At 41.6% G+C, this 17,018-nt stretch overlaps 1 protein-coding gene across 2 annotated transcripts in view; it reads right to left on the reverse strand.

Annotated features, from left to right (window-relative positions):
* The window catches only part of LOC149867196 (aryl hydrocarbon receptor-like), a 121,797-nt gene that overhangs the window by 55,732 nt on the left and 49,047 nt on the right, over window positions 1–17,018 (reverse strand). The window contains exon 1 of one of the 2 annotated variants that reach the window (XM_090044953.1): window positions 6,127–6,407. The exons of the other annotated variant lie outside the window; for it this stretch is intronic. Within the exon in view, the coding sequence (XP_089901079.1) occupies window positions 6,127–6,142 (16 nt within the window). The 5' untranslated portion in view covers window positions 6,143–6,407. Of the gene's footprint in view, window positions 1–6,126; window positions 6,408–17,018 lie in introns of those variants that run through there. 2 annotated transcript variants of the gene reach the window in all.

A 17,018-nucleotide genomic window follows, 5' to 3' on the forward strand; every position in this document is an offset into this window, starting at 1 on the left:
TGTAATGAACAAATTCATAAACATCTCTTACAAACTCCCCCTCTCTACTTAACAAAACAGAAAGCAATGGGGCATCCAGCAGGGAGAAGGAATAATGGCTCTGCCCTATTTCCCTCTGATCTCTCCAGAGAAAGAGGGATATATACACCATCACTTGCAGCCAGTGCTCCTCTGCTTTCTATATTAGACACACAAGGCAATCCCTATATGAAAGAATGAATAGACGGCAATTTGACATCTTTTCTAGGAATGTACAAAAGTCTGTGGCAAAACACTTTAGCTTCACTGGCTATTCCATCGCTGACCTCAGAATAGCTGTTTTTGAGCAACATTTTAAAAACCAACTCAACACAAAATTGCAGAACAAGAAATCATCTGCAGACTGGATTGTGTTAAGTATGATCTCAACAGAGACTCTGTACTCTTATCTTAGTACCTGGAGTAGCTTTTATAAACCTTGTCCCTCAATGAGTTGTCTGTTTTCTTTATCCCTTTTGATCTCTTCAACTCACCTTTGCCTCCCTCAGCCGTGACCCTTCCCACACTCTTTTCTTCCTTCTTTCCCCATCTTTTGTATTTAAATTATTTTATTTATTTTTATTTAGCAACCCCCTGCCCTCTGCAAATCCATTCGTAGCATCTGATGAAGTAAGTTGCCCCCTGTGAAAGCCTCTCTGAACAAGTTAGTCTTGTCACCCTGCCTTGCCTTCTCCCTGACTTCAGTCTAGCATGGCTAACTACTTCTTTCTACTCAATGGAAAGAGTGAAGTGACTGAAAGGTAAATCACTGCATTTCAATTCAATTTGCACGTACAGGCATACAACCACAGCTTCCTGGGCTTCATTTATAGGCACAGGCTACCTCAAAAGCTTTGATCTGTTACCCAACTCCAATTTTAAGAGAGACTTTCTAACTATGTAGAGACCAGCAACAGCACTGTGATCAAAATGACACTGGCAATGCAATTCTGCATGCTCTTTCTTTGTAGAAGAGGTCATCAGACTGCAGCTGAAAAGATTTAAATGCCATCTGCACAAAACATTCTTGATGAAGATGAGGAAATGCTAATTGCTAGAACTTGATTTCACTTCTGAGCTCCCCCTTAAGAATCAAGTGAAGACAGATCCTCCAGCAGTAAAGGAACCGATGCAGGGTGAACCACAGTGAGACTAAGTACAGATGGTCAAATAACACAATGCTGAATTGATTCAGTCTTTGCAGGTAAGTGTAAACTGTGCAGATTGAACTGATAAGCAAGTGAACCAGACATTCACTTCTGATAGCAGAAATGCAGCCACATGCCTACAGTGGTCCAGGCCAGAAGTCGGGGAGCACTAGAGCTGCCTCCTTGCTTGGCTAGAACAGACAGCTCTGGCCAAGGCTAGCCCACCCACCCTGTGAGGGTGTATGTACAGGGGAGATGCAAAGCATCCTGGGATGCTAGAGGACTGTGAGTTAACTTGAATCCAGGGGATCTGGAACAGAAGTTCAATAAATTGATTTAACTTAAAATCAGTTAAGTCTGATATTATATGTATCCACATTTATCTAAAACTGGTTTTGGCCATTTTGGAAGCATTTTATGTGCACTGAACTTCTGTTGTGTTACAGATTTGAAACAGTTGCCGATCACTTATACCAGTTTAGGGTAATTTCTGTTCCTAGCTTGAGGAGTTTAGAACAAGAGGTAACTGGCATGTCCCCTCTGGAATACTTTGTGGAACAGTTTTGATTAACTAACAGCTGATATGTGATCAAATAGGAGTGATAAGAGTGATGTTGTAGCTGTGATTGTCCAGGAATTATGCAAAAGGCAAGGATTTCTTAGGATGATATCTTTTATCGGACAAACTGCATAGTTGGGGTAGGGTTAGACAAGCTTTCAAATACAAGCCATTCTTTTTCACATCTGAGGAGTAAAAGATAGTTCAGGTTCCTATTCAGGTCCCATAAACGTTCCAATTCTTCTAAGTTTCTTTGGAAGAATACTTGCCATAAGTGATACTTGCCATAAGTGCATTTTTGGCATGAATGCCTGGAAGTTTAATTTTAGTAGACTTCATACCATTTCAAATATAAAGCTGTAAATGCACAATTTACAAAAGTAAATCCTAGTGGATTTTTTCATGATTATTCCTAAGCTGCTCTATAAGGGTAGTTACAGGGACCTTTTCATTCTCTTGACCTTTAAAGAAGAGTAGTTCAATTGAAGTTTAGGCCACATTACTGTGAAGCTGGTATTCTGCTAGATCCTGCTGTTTGCTAGAACAGATCAACTGATTGTATGACATTTTGGTTTTGCAATTTTCCACAGTTGGTAGGCTACCCTTAAGTATTCATGGTCACTTTTTATTTGTTTTAAATTGAAAAGAGGGGAAAAGAAAACCTTCATCCAGTTACAAAACAAAAAAATTCCTCATAGGCAATGCAGCTAACAGTATGAATTGTATATGCCCATGTTCCTTGAAATAGTCACAGACTGTGTGATGCACAAAAGAAAGAATGATCTTCTGCAGAAATTCACCAACACCAAAACCTGAGAACTGCCCATAAGCAGATCACATGATCCTCTCCCTGTAAGACAGCAAAATTACTCCAGTAAATTATTCACTATAAACTGTTGGCTCAATTCATTCTTTCAAGTGTAGCTAGGAACCTGGCTTCTCTCTTTCTGGGTACTTGACACAATTGGACTTTGTGAGTTTTTAGAAACATAAAAACTGACATTACAGAAGAGATCATATAGCAATTGGGACCATGCTGTATTACAGGGACCAACGTGCCAATGACCTCTCTCTACTAGGCTGAACCCCAGTCCTAATGAAGATCATATCCAAAGGACAAACAACTAAGAAAAGTACAGTTAAAGAAAAAAAAAAAAAAGACTGTGTGTTAATAGCACTTGCATCGACTCATGATTTGGAGTGCAAGAAAGACGTCTCATAACACATGGCCCATTCCAGCCTGGCAGAGGAAACCAAATTCTTGCCTAAGATGACTTAACCTACTAAACGGACCATCTCTTCAGACCACACACAGATAGATCTCTGTTAAATGTTAACAAGACTAATCACAGTTTGGGAATGAGTACAATTTCCTGTCACAATGCAACAAGGGTCTGTGCTTCCCACCAGGCTTATAGCTGAGGAAACATGCATAAGTTCAGCCTGAAAATTTTACTACTTTGCTTTCAATACTCTTTCCCACCAGTCCTTGGAAAAAGTTACAAAAGTTCAGCTGAATTCAATCAAAACTTAACGTACTGAAAAATGAAGGAGGACAAACTGTCCCTAGAGTCCCGGGGGGGGGCGGGGTTAGTGCCACAGTGTGCATAATGCATGGATGTGTGAACTGCCTGGGTTCTTTTTTCAGGTGGTTTTAACCATGTCCATTTTCAGCCACTTTCCTCCTTTTCCCCCCAAACTTTTGCTAGTGCAACCAAACACCTTATTTGCCAGTGCTGAATTCACATAACTTCCATGCACCTCTCTCTCTCACCTCTCTAATGGTCACATCAATGCCCTAGGGTTTTCCACAGCCAACACCACAAGAGCTAATTGTTTCGAAGTTGGGAGAATTAAAAATCACTCCCATTATTATAAGGACAAGATTGCTCCCATTAGGACAAAAACAAAATAAGCTGCTGAGGTAATGGGGAAGGTTTCTGAGTATATAACCATAGGTACTCAAGAAATACAGAGCTATGCAGCTATTTGAGGTGTGCTGGTATTGCCACAGTACAATGAGGACGTAGCAAGTATTCCATGCCTTTTTCCCTCCCCTTCCCCCTCCCCCCACTTGCCTATTTAGACTTCTTAGGACAAAGGCTGTGCCTTACTAAGTGTTTCACTAGGGTCCAACACAGTGCCTCAACCGCACCTTGGTGTTGACATAAGACAAGTAAATAAATACAATCATAATTAATAATCACTTAGCACTTATATTGGGATTTTCTCCTACAGATCTTAAAACATTTGCCAAGGGAAGGTCATAAATACCCAGTTGGTCTAATAAAAGATATCACCTCTTCCACAACTTTTGATTCCTTTGGCCAAAGGAATCAAAGAAAAATGTGTCCCTTTTTTACACATAGGAAGACTGGTAGGGCAGGGAGGAACCTGCTTCTGATTGCAGCTATGCCACTGCAAGATCTGCTGCTAAGAGAAACTGTGCCCCCTCTCTCAAGGCTATATCAACTAGTACCTCCAGGAACAGACAGGAGGCTTATTTCATACACAGAACATGCTTTGTTTACAATTTTAGAAATTTTATTAAAGTGAAATCATGGACATAAATGGTGTATTTAAATACATATTCCATTTTTAATAGGACTACAGTGTACAATTGGTGGGTGTTGAATGTCACTCTATTTTGAAGAGCTGTTTTGGTCCAAGGCAGTTCTCTCAAAGAATGTATGTCTGATCTTCTTTGTTTTGGTAAAAACAACATGCATTAGAAACATGAAGAGTTTTCAGAACAGCTCTATTAGGACATACTTTATATAAACCACAAAAAGTTCAACCAAACAGTTAAACAAAACCAGTAAAGTTGGTTTGAAGAAACTAAATTGCTTTTTGTAACGTTTTCTGACTGGATTCCTGAGTTATCTAGTCCATCTATCCACAGCACAGGCCTGAAGCTTGTGCTGAGGTAAAGATCTGAAACAACTAAATGCAGACTAAAGAATACTTTACCTTATCCAGAACTTGACCGGTTTATTAAGGAGATGCAACTGAGAGAATTTTATTACTGTATAAATAATTGTAAAAGGAGAACATCTGAGGCCTCAGGACTCTTTAATTTAGCAGAAAAAGGCATAATGAGATCAGATAGATTTATCTGCCTTCAGCTACCAGCTACGCAGGAAATAATGCAATTTTTGAACACTGAGTATATGTAACCCTTAGTACAATTTACCAAAAAGAAGGTGTACTCCCCATTACTTGGGTCTTGAAATCAAGAAAGGATCTCTCTAAAGTTTCAGGCTTCACCAACAAGCTAGCCTTATGGTTAGAAAAAACAAACAAACAAGGGATGCCCCTAACTCTGGTCAGCTTGTCTAAGTCAGCCACAGCAGGCTAGAACTTCAGCGAGAAGAAGATCCCTGAGGTTTTGATTTGATTTAGCAACTTGAAACCTACAGAGGAGTATGGGATTGAATTCAACTGGAATTGCTAATTCAAGTTAAAACACATTACCATTTTAAGATGAGTTATAAGGGTGAAATTATACATTATACTTAGAAAAGGTATTTAAAACACAAGCTTGTTAACTTGTTAACTGTCCTTGGGCCACCACTATTCAAAATCTTCATTAAAGATGTGGACATACATATCAAAAGCAGACTGGCCACATTTGCTGATGACATCAAACTCTGGGGTAAAGCGTCCATACCTAAGGACAGGAGGATGATCCAAGCTGACCCTGACAGGCTCAGCAAATGGGCGGATGAGAACCTGATGGTGTTTAACACCGATAAATGCACGGTTCTCCATCTTGGGAAGAAACACCTGCAGCATCCTTATAGGCTTGGCAGTGATACACTGCCTAGCACTATAAACGAAAGGGACTTGGGGGTCATGATTGACCACAAGATGAACATGAGCCTTCGGTGTGATGCTGCAGCTAGTAAAGCAAGCAAAACGCTGGCTTGCATCCATAAATGCTTCTCAAGCAAATCCCAGGACGTCATTCTTCCGTTGTACTCGGCCTTGGTGAGGCCGCAGCTGGAGTACTGCGTCCAGTTTGGGGCCCCATAATTCAAAAAGGATGCGGAGAAGCTTGAGAGAGTGCAGAGGAGAGCCATGCACATGATCAAAGGTCAGGAAAACAGACCTTATGAGAGGCTGAGAGCTATGGGACTCTTCAGCCTGGAAAAGCACACGCTCAGGGGCGATCTGGTAGCCGCCTATAAGTTTACCAGGGGTGCTCACCAGGATCTGGGGGAACGTCTGTTCACCAGAGTGCCCCAAGGGATGACCAGGTTAAATGGTCAGAAACTCCTTCAGGAACATTTCAGGCTGGACATAAGGAAAAACTTCTTTACAGTCCCCAAGGTCTGGAATAGGCTGGCTGTGGTTCAAGCACCTACTTTGAATGCCTTCAAGAGACATTTGGATGCTTACCTTGCTGGGATCCCATGATGCCTGCTGACTTCCTGCCCCGGGGCAGGAGGCTGGACGCGACGATCTTCCGAGGTCCCTTCCAGCCCTAATGTCTATGAAATCTATGAAACTTGTGCTAAGTGCCCTCTGAGCATCTCAGTTATGCCACTTCAGGCAAGGCTTAACTCTGGGCTGTGCTACCAAACTCATGTTAGGGTAACTTCAGTCTGCTCCAGAGAGATAAAATGAGCAATTTGCTGTCATTCTGCATCCTCAAATGCACTGCTCCTAACCCCACACTCCTACCTACATCAAGGATAGAGCCTGGGTGTTTTGGCTCCTAGCCATGCCCCTGCTCATCAGCCCTCTAGTGGCAAGTTATAGCTGTGCAGGCAGTAAACAGTATCAACACCTACCATGCAATGGCTCACAGCACGATCTAATTTTAACACCACCTAACATTACACAGATTTAGTATGGTCTAAGTGTAATACATAGCTTCACCCTTATTAATTCATATTAGCGAACCTCAGTTACCTTTGCAGTGTAAATATACCTCTCGATTGAGCATCTGATCTTAATGTTTTTGCACTTGCTGTACTTAGGAATTCTCTCCTTTTAGAGCCATGGGCAACCTACAGACATTAACCTGCAGCCACCTCTCAAGGGACTGGGATGTCAATCAAGTAGAAGCAGAGAAGGCAAGTTTAGACTTCTAAGACAAAGGGCAGGCAGGATGAGACAGAATTTGCTTAATACAATGGTTCAGGTTAATTTTAGTATTCCTAGGTTCTATTCAGAGGAAGTCCCTTGGAAAAAAGTTTTGATGGCAAGACTTTTAAAGACCTAATTAATTCCATGTGCCTCTAGTAAGCTTACAAAACAGAAGTGTGCAATATAGATTACACAAGAAACTTGGCAGCAGTTGAATTTAAAAATGGTTTTCCTCTCCAGCAATCACCAGTTAAAGAGAGAGAGAGGTGCTCTCCACTGGAAAGAAAAGAGTGGCTTGAGAAACAATTTTCAGGGCAAAAATCAATCTTACAGCTAGCTGGGTAAACCTAGCTTTTCATTTCCTGCAACTCCTGACCCCCATATAAAACAGCACCACAAACCTGCCTATTGTTCTCAAACAGCGAGACTTTCCCTCCTGGCAAGTAGTAGCATGCAGCACATTTCAGCTTCTCCTTTTCCAAAGAACTAAATTCCAGAGGCCCTAAGGACAAGTATGGGTTCATAGCTCTGTCTAGCCTGCTCTTAAATGTTTTGCCTTCCTTTCGTGATATTTAACCCTTTTGTTTAAGCATTTTTCCCTTTTAATAGTCATTTTTTAAAAACAAAAACATGACATTTTGAAGCAAAAGTTCAAAAGTTTTATTTTAAAATGTTGAAACAAAACATTTCAGCATTTCTGAAATGAAGCCTTTGAAACTGTTAAAATGAAACACTTAAACATTTTCAAATCCCCCCACACTTTTCTTACGCAAACTTGCAGTTTTTGTCCCCTCAGAAAATCCATTTTCTGATTAATTTACTATTCACTGAAAAAAAATCCACACTCAGCTTTACACTAAACAGTGTATATAATAAGTGCACTGAACGCATATGGGGCCAGATTCTGATCTCTGTCACTTTGGATTTCTGTCACTGTAAAGTTAAACACAGGCTGAAGCTTTTGTAGAGGTTCTTAAAAGCACAACAGCTCACCACCCAACAGCTGACTCCCACTGCACTTTGCTCAGATAAAAACGACATTTAAAACCAGCTATTTGCTACCTACAAAGAGGAAGGAGACAGTGTTTAATTTTGTGTCTTCTATAAATGCTTTTAAAATATAAAGAGAGACCCTAGGAAATACTGTGAACTTAAAATTATAAAAGGTACATAAATCAATTGACAGGCTTAAATGCCAAAACAACTGCATCGAAAAAAATTTAAATCCTTCCCTTTTTGCTAAACTACAGCAAATTAATACTTTATTCTCACCTTATTTTCCACTGACTTTACTCATAAAATGGCTGTCCAGGAGCACTTATTTTTATAAATTTAAAGCTGAACTAAAAGCTATCATAAACTATAAAAAAATCTGTATAGTCATGGGAACTTTTAGTATATGACAGTGCGTCAAGAAATAATGGAAGGGAAAATCAAGGAGAGAACATCAAATCCAAACTGGAAGTGCTCATAAGCACAGCAGTAAACTGGAACTGTGTCATCTCATAGTTTCCTTGTCCTCCGTTACACCATCTGTGATCTCTTGTCTGGCAATTATACTGTAAAATCTTTGGGCCGCAGACCATCTTTCTCTCCTCTGTGGCCCAGTGGGGTCCTGTGCCATGAGCAAAATTCACAATGCAAATCATCAGAATGCAAACAACACTATATCAGTGTTTAATGTCTCTCCCATGTAAGTCATATGCATTGTGATCACTGGACCTGTGTTACTGGAGAAGGAAACAGGTCTGAAATCATTAAGCTGTGCATACCACAAATCAAATCAGGTCCTGTTCTGCACAAAAATAATGTAACAAAAGCAGACTTTGAAAAAGTCTTTGGTCCCCCCGCGCTTGATCTCTGTGATGGAAACATTCACTGAAAAGATCTTATGACTTCGCAGAGCATGCTTGTTTCCAATAGATATACACCAGCAATGCATAGGTATAACAACTCAATCCAAACCCTTTGAGCTGCATCAGAACAAATAAAAGATTCCCATTCAAACAGATGGGGACCTCTAACAAGTGTAATTTTTTTTTACTTCACAGACTTCATAAGCTTTAAGGCTGGAAGGGACCTCGTAAGATCACTGTGTCCAGCCCCCTGCCTCGGGGGCAGGAAGTCAACTGGGGTCAAAGATCCCAGCAAAATAAACATCCAAATATTTCTTAAAAGAGTCCAGAGTAGGTGCCTGCACTACTGCTGGGAAGAGTTTGTTCCAGGCCTTGGGGGCTCGAACAGTAAAGAAGTTTTTCCTTATGTCCAGCCTAAAATGGTCTTGCAGGAGTTTGTGACCTTGGACCTTAAATTAATTCTCTGAACAATGTAACACAGATCATTCCTGGCATTTTAATACAAGGAGGCTCTGTTCTGATTCAAAACAATAGCTGGTGTGGGAAATAAAATTAATTTAAAGTAGCTTGAAAAATCCCATCATCACCAGAAAAATCTTCACAGCCACAGAACACAACCATTGTACTTCCTAACTAGGCTGTCTTGATCAACTAATATCTTAGGAAGTGTGGGATTTTGTGGTTAAACTGTGTGGCATCGAAGTTACAGTTCACCAGAATCAGCTAGAAGCAGCAGCCTCCTTGAATAAGCATCATAATCCCATGGGTCTGCTTTCTGATCTCTTCACAGCACATGTGTGTGCACACACAAATACAGCCTTCTGTTGTTACTGGGGCTGTGGGAGAAAAATTTAAATATGAAAAGAATTATTGGCCCACTAAAGATTTAAGCATTATACAGTAGCACCAAGACATACACACCTTCTTGGTTTGTCATGGATAAATTTCTTGTTTCTAGTGTCAAGTGGATTTCATTTATTCCATAGCTAATTGTTGTCTGATTCCCATCCTGTTTTCAATAATTTCACCACTTTAAAATCAATAATTCTGTGATTAAAGGTATTCTATTGCTTGATAAAAATCCTCCCTAGCTTTCAGCTACCATGGAGGTCTGGGGTATATACAGAAGCCACAAAGCTACAATGCTGGCACTCAGGGCTTGGGAGAGGTCAGGACTGGAAGGTTATGACCAGTAGCATAAATAAAAGGAGGCAACTGGGGCACCACAGTGTTTTGGGGGAGGGAGGGGCACAAAAATAACAGCAGCCACACTGATGGCTTGGGCACAAAACTGCCCAATTATGCCTCTAGTTATGGCAGCTGATGGTCAAGTCTAAGAACTTCACCTCAGCAATTGTAAAGCTGATGATAAAGTCTGAGAGCAACTCCTAAAAGTCTGTGAGAGCTTCACCTTCTAGCACTGTGCTTTGGTTAAAGATGCCTTTTCTGAGTACCAACTCCATCCAATAGGGAACTGAAAGGCAAGGCAGTGCAAAATCTCATCAGTAGGACTTTAATTGGAAGATAGTTTAGAGATGAACCTCTGAAGTGAAGGATTACAAACATCTAGGCCAAGTACAGACAGTCAAAAAGCCTGAAGCTGAATCAATTCAATCTTCACAAGTCAATTTAAGATGTGTAGATTGAACCGATAACAGTACTGGCATGACAACAACTGGAAAAACACAATCCTCCTGGCACAGATAACACAATTGTCTATTGTGCTAAGGATGCAGTCACTAAGGGTGCTAGTCCCTCCTCTCTCATTTTCTCTATAAAGCAGGTAGGAAATTATGACAACCAATATTTCCTGCTAAAACAGGGACCTTGTCAATTATATATTAGCCAAATGGATGAAGTAGCTAAACAGTCCCAATTCCTGCTTATAATAGTAACAATTAGGTTTCTTGCCTCACCACTGCTTCTAAGGGTTATGTGTTTCTGGCCTTGGCCCAAGATTAAAAAACAAAAAACAAAAACAAAAAAGGTAAAGTACAGTACAGTCCAACTCCCATGGATATTTCATTCACCAGATTAACCACCACTTTTTTTTTCTAAAAACATACATTTTTAGGTGCAGATATTTCTGATATTAATGTTAAAATCAACAGGAGGGATAATACTACATGATCCCAGTTCCCACACCTCAGTAGCCTAATTCTGTTCCAGCTGAAACCAACTGTACAACTCCAAAAAAGCTGCCATTTACCACAGCTAAGTACATTCAAAATGCCCCAGCCTTATGTTCAGCTTTTATATTCAAGTTCCTCTGGCATTTTAACATGTCTTAGGGAAGAGGAGAGTTGTCTTTCCACTTTGATCTAAAAATGGAAGTGGTGCGAGGCCTCAAAACACCTCATCTAACTGAAAAACCAGCTGAGATGCATAGCCTGCACCACAGGGTAGCACAGCATAACACTGTACATACAAAGGGATACCTGCATTCAAAGGTGTGCAGCATAAGCTAGTTTGCATTGTATTTATGACAACACACAATGATACAAAATACAACCTATATTTAATGATACAGTATGTACCCCAAAGTACAAAGTTAAATATTCATCTTTAACTCTGAATTTTCTCATTAATTATAATGCTTACGCTGCTGTACCTACCACATACCAACCAAGTTGGGACCCTTCCACTAGGTGCTTTGCAAACTATGGAAAAATGACTGTCTCTGGTCCATAGAGCTTACCCTTTAACAAATTATAATATGTGGGCAAGCTTTCCTCTTCCCTTTGAATTCAGACCCACAGAGAACAAGGACTGTTTCTGTTCAAATCTAATAGTCTGTCAGGGTCAGAAATTACCACCATGATGACCCAAGGCAAAGTGGTTGATGTGATGTGGGATCTCACTTTTCCATGGACTCTGACTAGTGTGCATTGTTCCTGGATGAACAAGTTGTCTTTACATTGGCACTGCTTCCGACTACAAATCTTCCACCGTTTACCTCAGGGCTCATATAGAAGAACAAATCCACTGAAAACTATGAGAAAACCTCACCAGATTCCTCACTGGGTCAGCACATGAGGTCAGCTCCGGCATACCTGGATCAGGCCCCATGTGCCCAGATCAAGCCTTTGGGTTCTGTACTGCCTTGGCCTGGTCCTGCACACCTGATCCAGTGCCCAGGGGCACACTATCTGCAAGGCTCCCCATGGGTCCAAAAGTTTGACAGCAGAGGAGTGGCAATTAATGCTGCTACTGCTCCCCTACCACTGAAGTTACAGATCTGTGGGAAGCCCAGCTGGCTAAATGAAATAACTGAGCACCTCTGTCCTACACAAACATCAAATTCTTAGACATTATGATCAACATCTGGGATGGCACACTACCAAATACTATGTATAAAAAACTCACGGACCACCATACTTATGTCCACAAGACCAGCAATCATCCCAAGCAAAACAAAAAAGCTGTAATCTACAGCCAAACCTTTAGATACCACTGCATGAGATCAGAGGAGAACACTCGTGATGCCTATCTGGCCAGCCTAAAATCTGCCTTTATACAACAAGGACACTCCAGTAGAGAAACATACTATATCCTTGAAAGAGCTAGTCAAATGAGGAACGGGCAGAGCCCACCAGCATAGTCAACTGTGTGATGACATCAAGTACCATATTAGTGTCATTATTTTTTCTGGCTTTAATTAAGAGGGTATTAGCTAAATGGAAACAAAAGGGAAGCCAGTGAGGGTGACAGGGTAGGGGACCAGAAGCTGTGGAGTAAACAGCCTATTAGTATGGGGCAGAGCAAGTCCAGTAAAAAGTGTTGCAAAGTCTCTTAGTGCCCTAAAGCCCTGATTGGGTTGTTTCTGCTCCTGTGAGTTGGGGTCTCTGGCAGACTCTTCTCTGGAATCTTCCCCAAGACCTGATGACAGAGGGAGAGGAAAGCAGGAAGCATTGCATGGGTCCTAATATTTCAGTGTGTGGCTGGGATCTTCTTGATCTGAACTGGGTTCAGCAGGATGGTGGGAGATGTTGTCCTGGCCAGGCTCCATTTTACCCTGTTCTCCTGTGTGCTGAAGTCCCTGCTTTGACTGCTTCTGCTGCTAGCTGGAGGTTCTCATGTTTGGTGGTTACCTGCCCATCTTGTGCTCAGTACAGGCTTTGTGGTGAAGTCTTTCTTAGGCATGTCGTCATGAGCTCCAAAGCGAAGTGATGCTGGCTCCTACCCTGGGGGGTCTTTCCTGCCATGGCAGGGGGTCAGACTTGATGATCTGCTTAGGTCCCTTCCAACCGTACTCACTATGAAACTATGAAATACCCCACAATAACCTACCACAATACAAAAAGAACTCCCCTGTGACTGGAAATGCCTGGTACCTTCCACCCCACACTGGAATGGATCAAAAGGGTCATCAGACAACTACAGCCTATGCTCAACAAAGATTGGACCTTGGCAGAAATATTCACAGCCCCTCTGGCTTTCAAACAACTCCCTTACCTCACCCAACTCCACACTGTTCAACAGACATCAAATGGAACACAACCTTGCCTTAACAATAGATGCCTAACCTCTCAATGCATCTTCACTATTACTACAAGCAACATCCCCCACAACAAACCCAGAATCCACAGATGCTACACATGTCTTTCTCAAAATGTGATCCACTGCACTAAATGCCCTCCTGGGCTAAGTGCAGACAGTCAAAAAGCTTGAGGCTGAATTGATTCAGTCTTTGCTGTTTAGTCTAAGCTGCAGAGACTGAACTGATAAGCAAATGAACACACATTCACTTTTGATTGAGAAAATGAAGTCACATGCCTGCAATGGCTCGAGCCAGAAACCGGGGTGGGGGGAGAGGGCAGGTGCGCTAGAGCACACCTGCCAGCCACTGCCAAAGGTGAGGAAAGAAAAAAATCCCACCAAGACTTTTCCCCCCTCCCTGCTGGAGCGGAGGAGGTGTGGCCAGGCCCTAGCCCATGCTCTGCCTGGGCAGGGGGGAAAGGTAGTGGTACTAAATTCATAAAAGCTTGGAGAAAGAACTATTCTTGTTTAAAAAAAAAAAACAAAACTATAAACTAGCAGGGGCAGTGCGTTCACTTACTCTTCCTGCTGCCTTCAAGGTCTCTGGGATTTGCAGTCCAGAATCAAAGTAGCAGGACTATGCAGGGTTGCTCATCACTTCCTCTTCCTGCTTCCAGGTACCTCTGGGATTTGTAGTCCACAGTTACAGCCAGCACTAAGTAAGCTGGCAGAGCAATCTGTACTCAGGGGTAGGTATATTTAACCCCCCTTCCTGGCCCCAACCCCCAGCTGGGGTTTGCCAGTGAGCCAGCCTTCACTGCTCCAGCTAGGGAGCAGAGGGGCGGGGCCAGCCCTGTTCTCTGGAGCAGACAGCCCAGCCCAGGGCTTCAGAGCATACTGGGACGCTGGGGGACTCCGATTTAAATTTAACCCAGGAAAGGCTTTGGTACAGAAATTTCACAAAATGGTTTGGCCTAAATCAGTTAAGTCTGATACTACATTCAACCAGGTTTATCTTAACCAAGTTTCAGCCATTTTGAAACTGGTTTATTTGCACTGAACTTCTGTTCTGTTACAGGTTTAAAACAGCTTCTGATCACTTAAACCAGTTTATGTATAACTTCTGTCTTTAGCCACAGTAACTATGTGGGTAAAACTAAACAGCAACTATGCACCAGAATGACCTCTCACAGAAAAAAAAAGAGGGACAGAAACACATACACATTAGTTGGAGCCTATTTTTCATAGAACAGACATTTCCCTTTCTGACCTCACTATCCTCATGCTCAAGGGAAATGTACCAAACACCTTTAAAATGTAAGCTTGAGAACTGAAGTTCATAGCTGGCTGGACACAAACAACCAAGCACTGAACATCAATATGAATTTTAGGACACACTAATTTATTTGATTCCTGAAATACTTCCTACACACTACAGGTGATAATGACTCTCCTCCCTTTTGATAGGTTTTTATCTCTCAGTAATCAAACTTCTTTTTGTCTTCTAATTGTTTGTCTGCTACCCCTGAGAGTTTCTCCCCCTTCCAATTTCACAGCTCTATCCACTATTCCTAACAATAGCTCTGCTTGCTTCCCTCCTCTCACCTGGTGAAGAATGCCTTGCATTCAAAAGCTCGTCTACCTTTATCCCAACCATGCAGTTGGTCCAACAAAAGATATCACCCCAAAAAATCCTTACCTCTTACAATTCCTGGATCATCCCAGCTACATCACCCTCACACTGCTAAAATCATCTGGTAACATAACTTTGGAACTCCTGCCACAGAAGACAATTATGGTAATTACAGCACTAAGAGCATAAAGTTATAGCAATCACACAAAGAAACAGGCAATTTAATGTCATAACGGGTTTTGTTACTAGCGTTTAAGCAGATCTGTGCACCTCACAGAAATCAAGAAACAAGGAAGAAGTGTGTTTTGGTTAAGATACCTCTGAGTAGGAAGGGTTACTACTTTAGCTAATCAGTCACATTAGTTGGAGCTGCTAGAAAATGACATTTAGGGTGTAATTCATTATGGGATTAGCTAAGGATTATTACTGGATGTAAGCAATATTGCTTTAAACGGAGTATCTACTTTGAGTGCTCAAGAGGAAACAAAGAAAGATTACTTCCTTTGGTGACAACCATGGCACTGGTGCATGTGCATACACCAGTACTATATTAAACATGGTAAAAAAACTCCAGGTCTGCTTCTTTCAACTCCCTCTTGGATCTTAAAGTGATTTGCTTCCATATTAGAAAACTTAAAACAACATCCCCTTTTGTGGGGGCCTGTTTATTAACTCTTTTGCATAATACAATAGTCTTTCAGTCCCTCAAATCCATTTAGACTCCTACAGACCTGGGTACTAATTGAGACTGGACTTCCAGCCCTGAGATAAGACAGCTCAGCTGCTGTCACCCTCCTAATGCTCTCTCCTTCCCAGGGCTTGTTCAGCTTGGCTGGGAAGGAGAGAAGTCTTGACCTGCTCTGCCAGGTTCCTGGTCCTGGGATTAGAGCAGGTAGGAAATTTTGAGTCAGAATTTTTCCTAACAGGAGATGTAGGGTTGCCAACTGTGACTGAAGCTATTCCAGGAGATTTTTGTTTCCAACATGATGTAATGTCATGAATTGTACTGTTCAACCCATTCACAATATCAATCTCCCAAACAGCTTACCATAGTCACTGGGAGATCGATATCGATACTGATTCCAGCAGACTCCTGGCCAATCCGGGAGGGCTGGCAACCCTAAGGAGATGTGGTCCAGGCAGGGAACCAAACCCAAGACAGAGAATGGAGACAGGGGCACCTGAAGTACAATTCCTGTGAGGTAGCTTAGGAGCATTCCTGAATCAAAATATTTTTGTTTAGGCAAAATGTTTCATTCTTCCACACTCCACAGAAAATTTTGGGGGATTGATTTTCAGGGGGCAAAAAAATAAATTTTCTGTAAAACATTTGGATTAAAATGACCTTTTTTTTTTGTTTTAACTGAAATCTTCTATGAAGAAAAGAAACACTACAGCCATAATCAAGATACAACGAGGGTGCTCAGATGCATCTTTAGGCTCATAGGGCTCCCCAAGGGGCTAAAGTTTAGCAGGAGAGGATAAATGGCTGCATTAATTGCTGCTCCCCTGCTGATTAAATTTCTGAACCTACAGGGAGCTCTGCAGGCCAGATAACTTGGCTCTACATGCTAGACTGTGCCAGGACACAGCCAGATCTAGGCGTATGGGATTGTAACATGGTACAGCTAACCCCAGGCAGAATCCAGCCTGTGAACCAACCCTGCACCATTCATCCAGCCCGTGGGGCCAGAAAGTTGGGTGTCACTGTGACAGCATAGTCTCTCTCCACAATATGCTCTATATAGCTACGCCATATTCCTTGTTTCCCTAGCCAGTATTAGAGAAATACTGGCCAGTCTGGAGATTACCTACTGGACAAGATGGGCCACTCAGGCTGTTCTTATTTTAGTGCAGTGCAAAGAGAAAAGAGCAAGGTAAGATGGGGGGACAAATTAAAAACCTGTATGAAAGACCCAACTGCCAAAAGAAGATTGCTTAAAAGATTTTTTTAAAAAGTCATTGCAGAAAAGGTGATATTTTTAGCTACATCTCAAGAACTTCCCCAGTTCTCTACAAGAAGCTAAAAACTGATCCCATATAAACAGGAAATTTCAACTTGTTTTCTGTACATTAAAGTTGAAATACGTAAATAGATAAACTGAAGCAAAGCAGATGTTCCCACCCTGGAAGAATCATAGCTGACAGGCACTACCTTCTCTGCCTCAAAATACAATTACTGTTTTTTTTCTGATTCTACAGTACCCAAAAGTACAGTCATTGTCCACCAA

The sequence above is a fragment of the Crocodylus siamensis genome, chromosome 4 (assembly GCF_052110815.1).
Source record: "Crocodylus siamensis isolate JL-2025a chromosome 4, ASM5211081v1, whole genome shotgun sequence".
Taxonomy (NCBI): domain Eukaryota; kingdom Metazoa; phylum Chordata; order Crocodylia; family Crocodylidae; genus Crocodylus; species Crocodylus siamensis.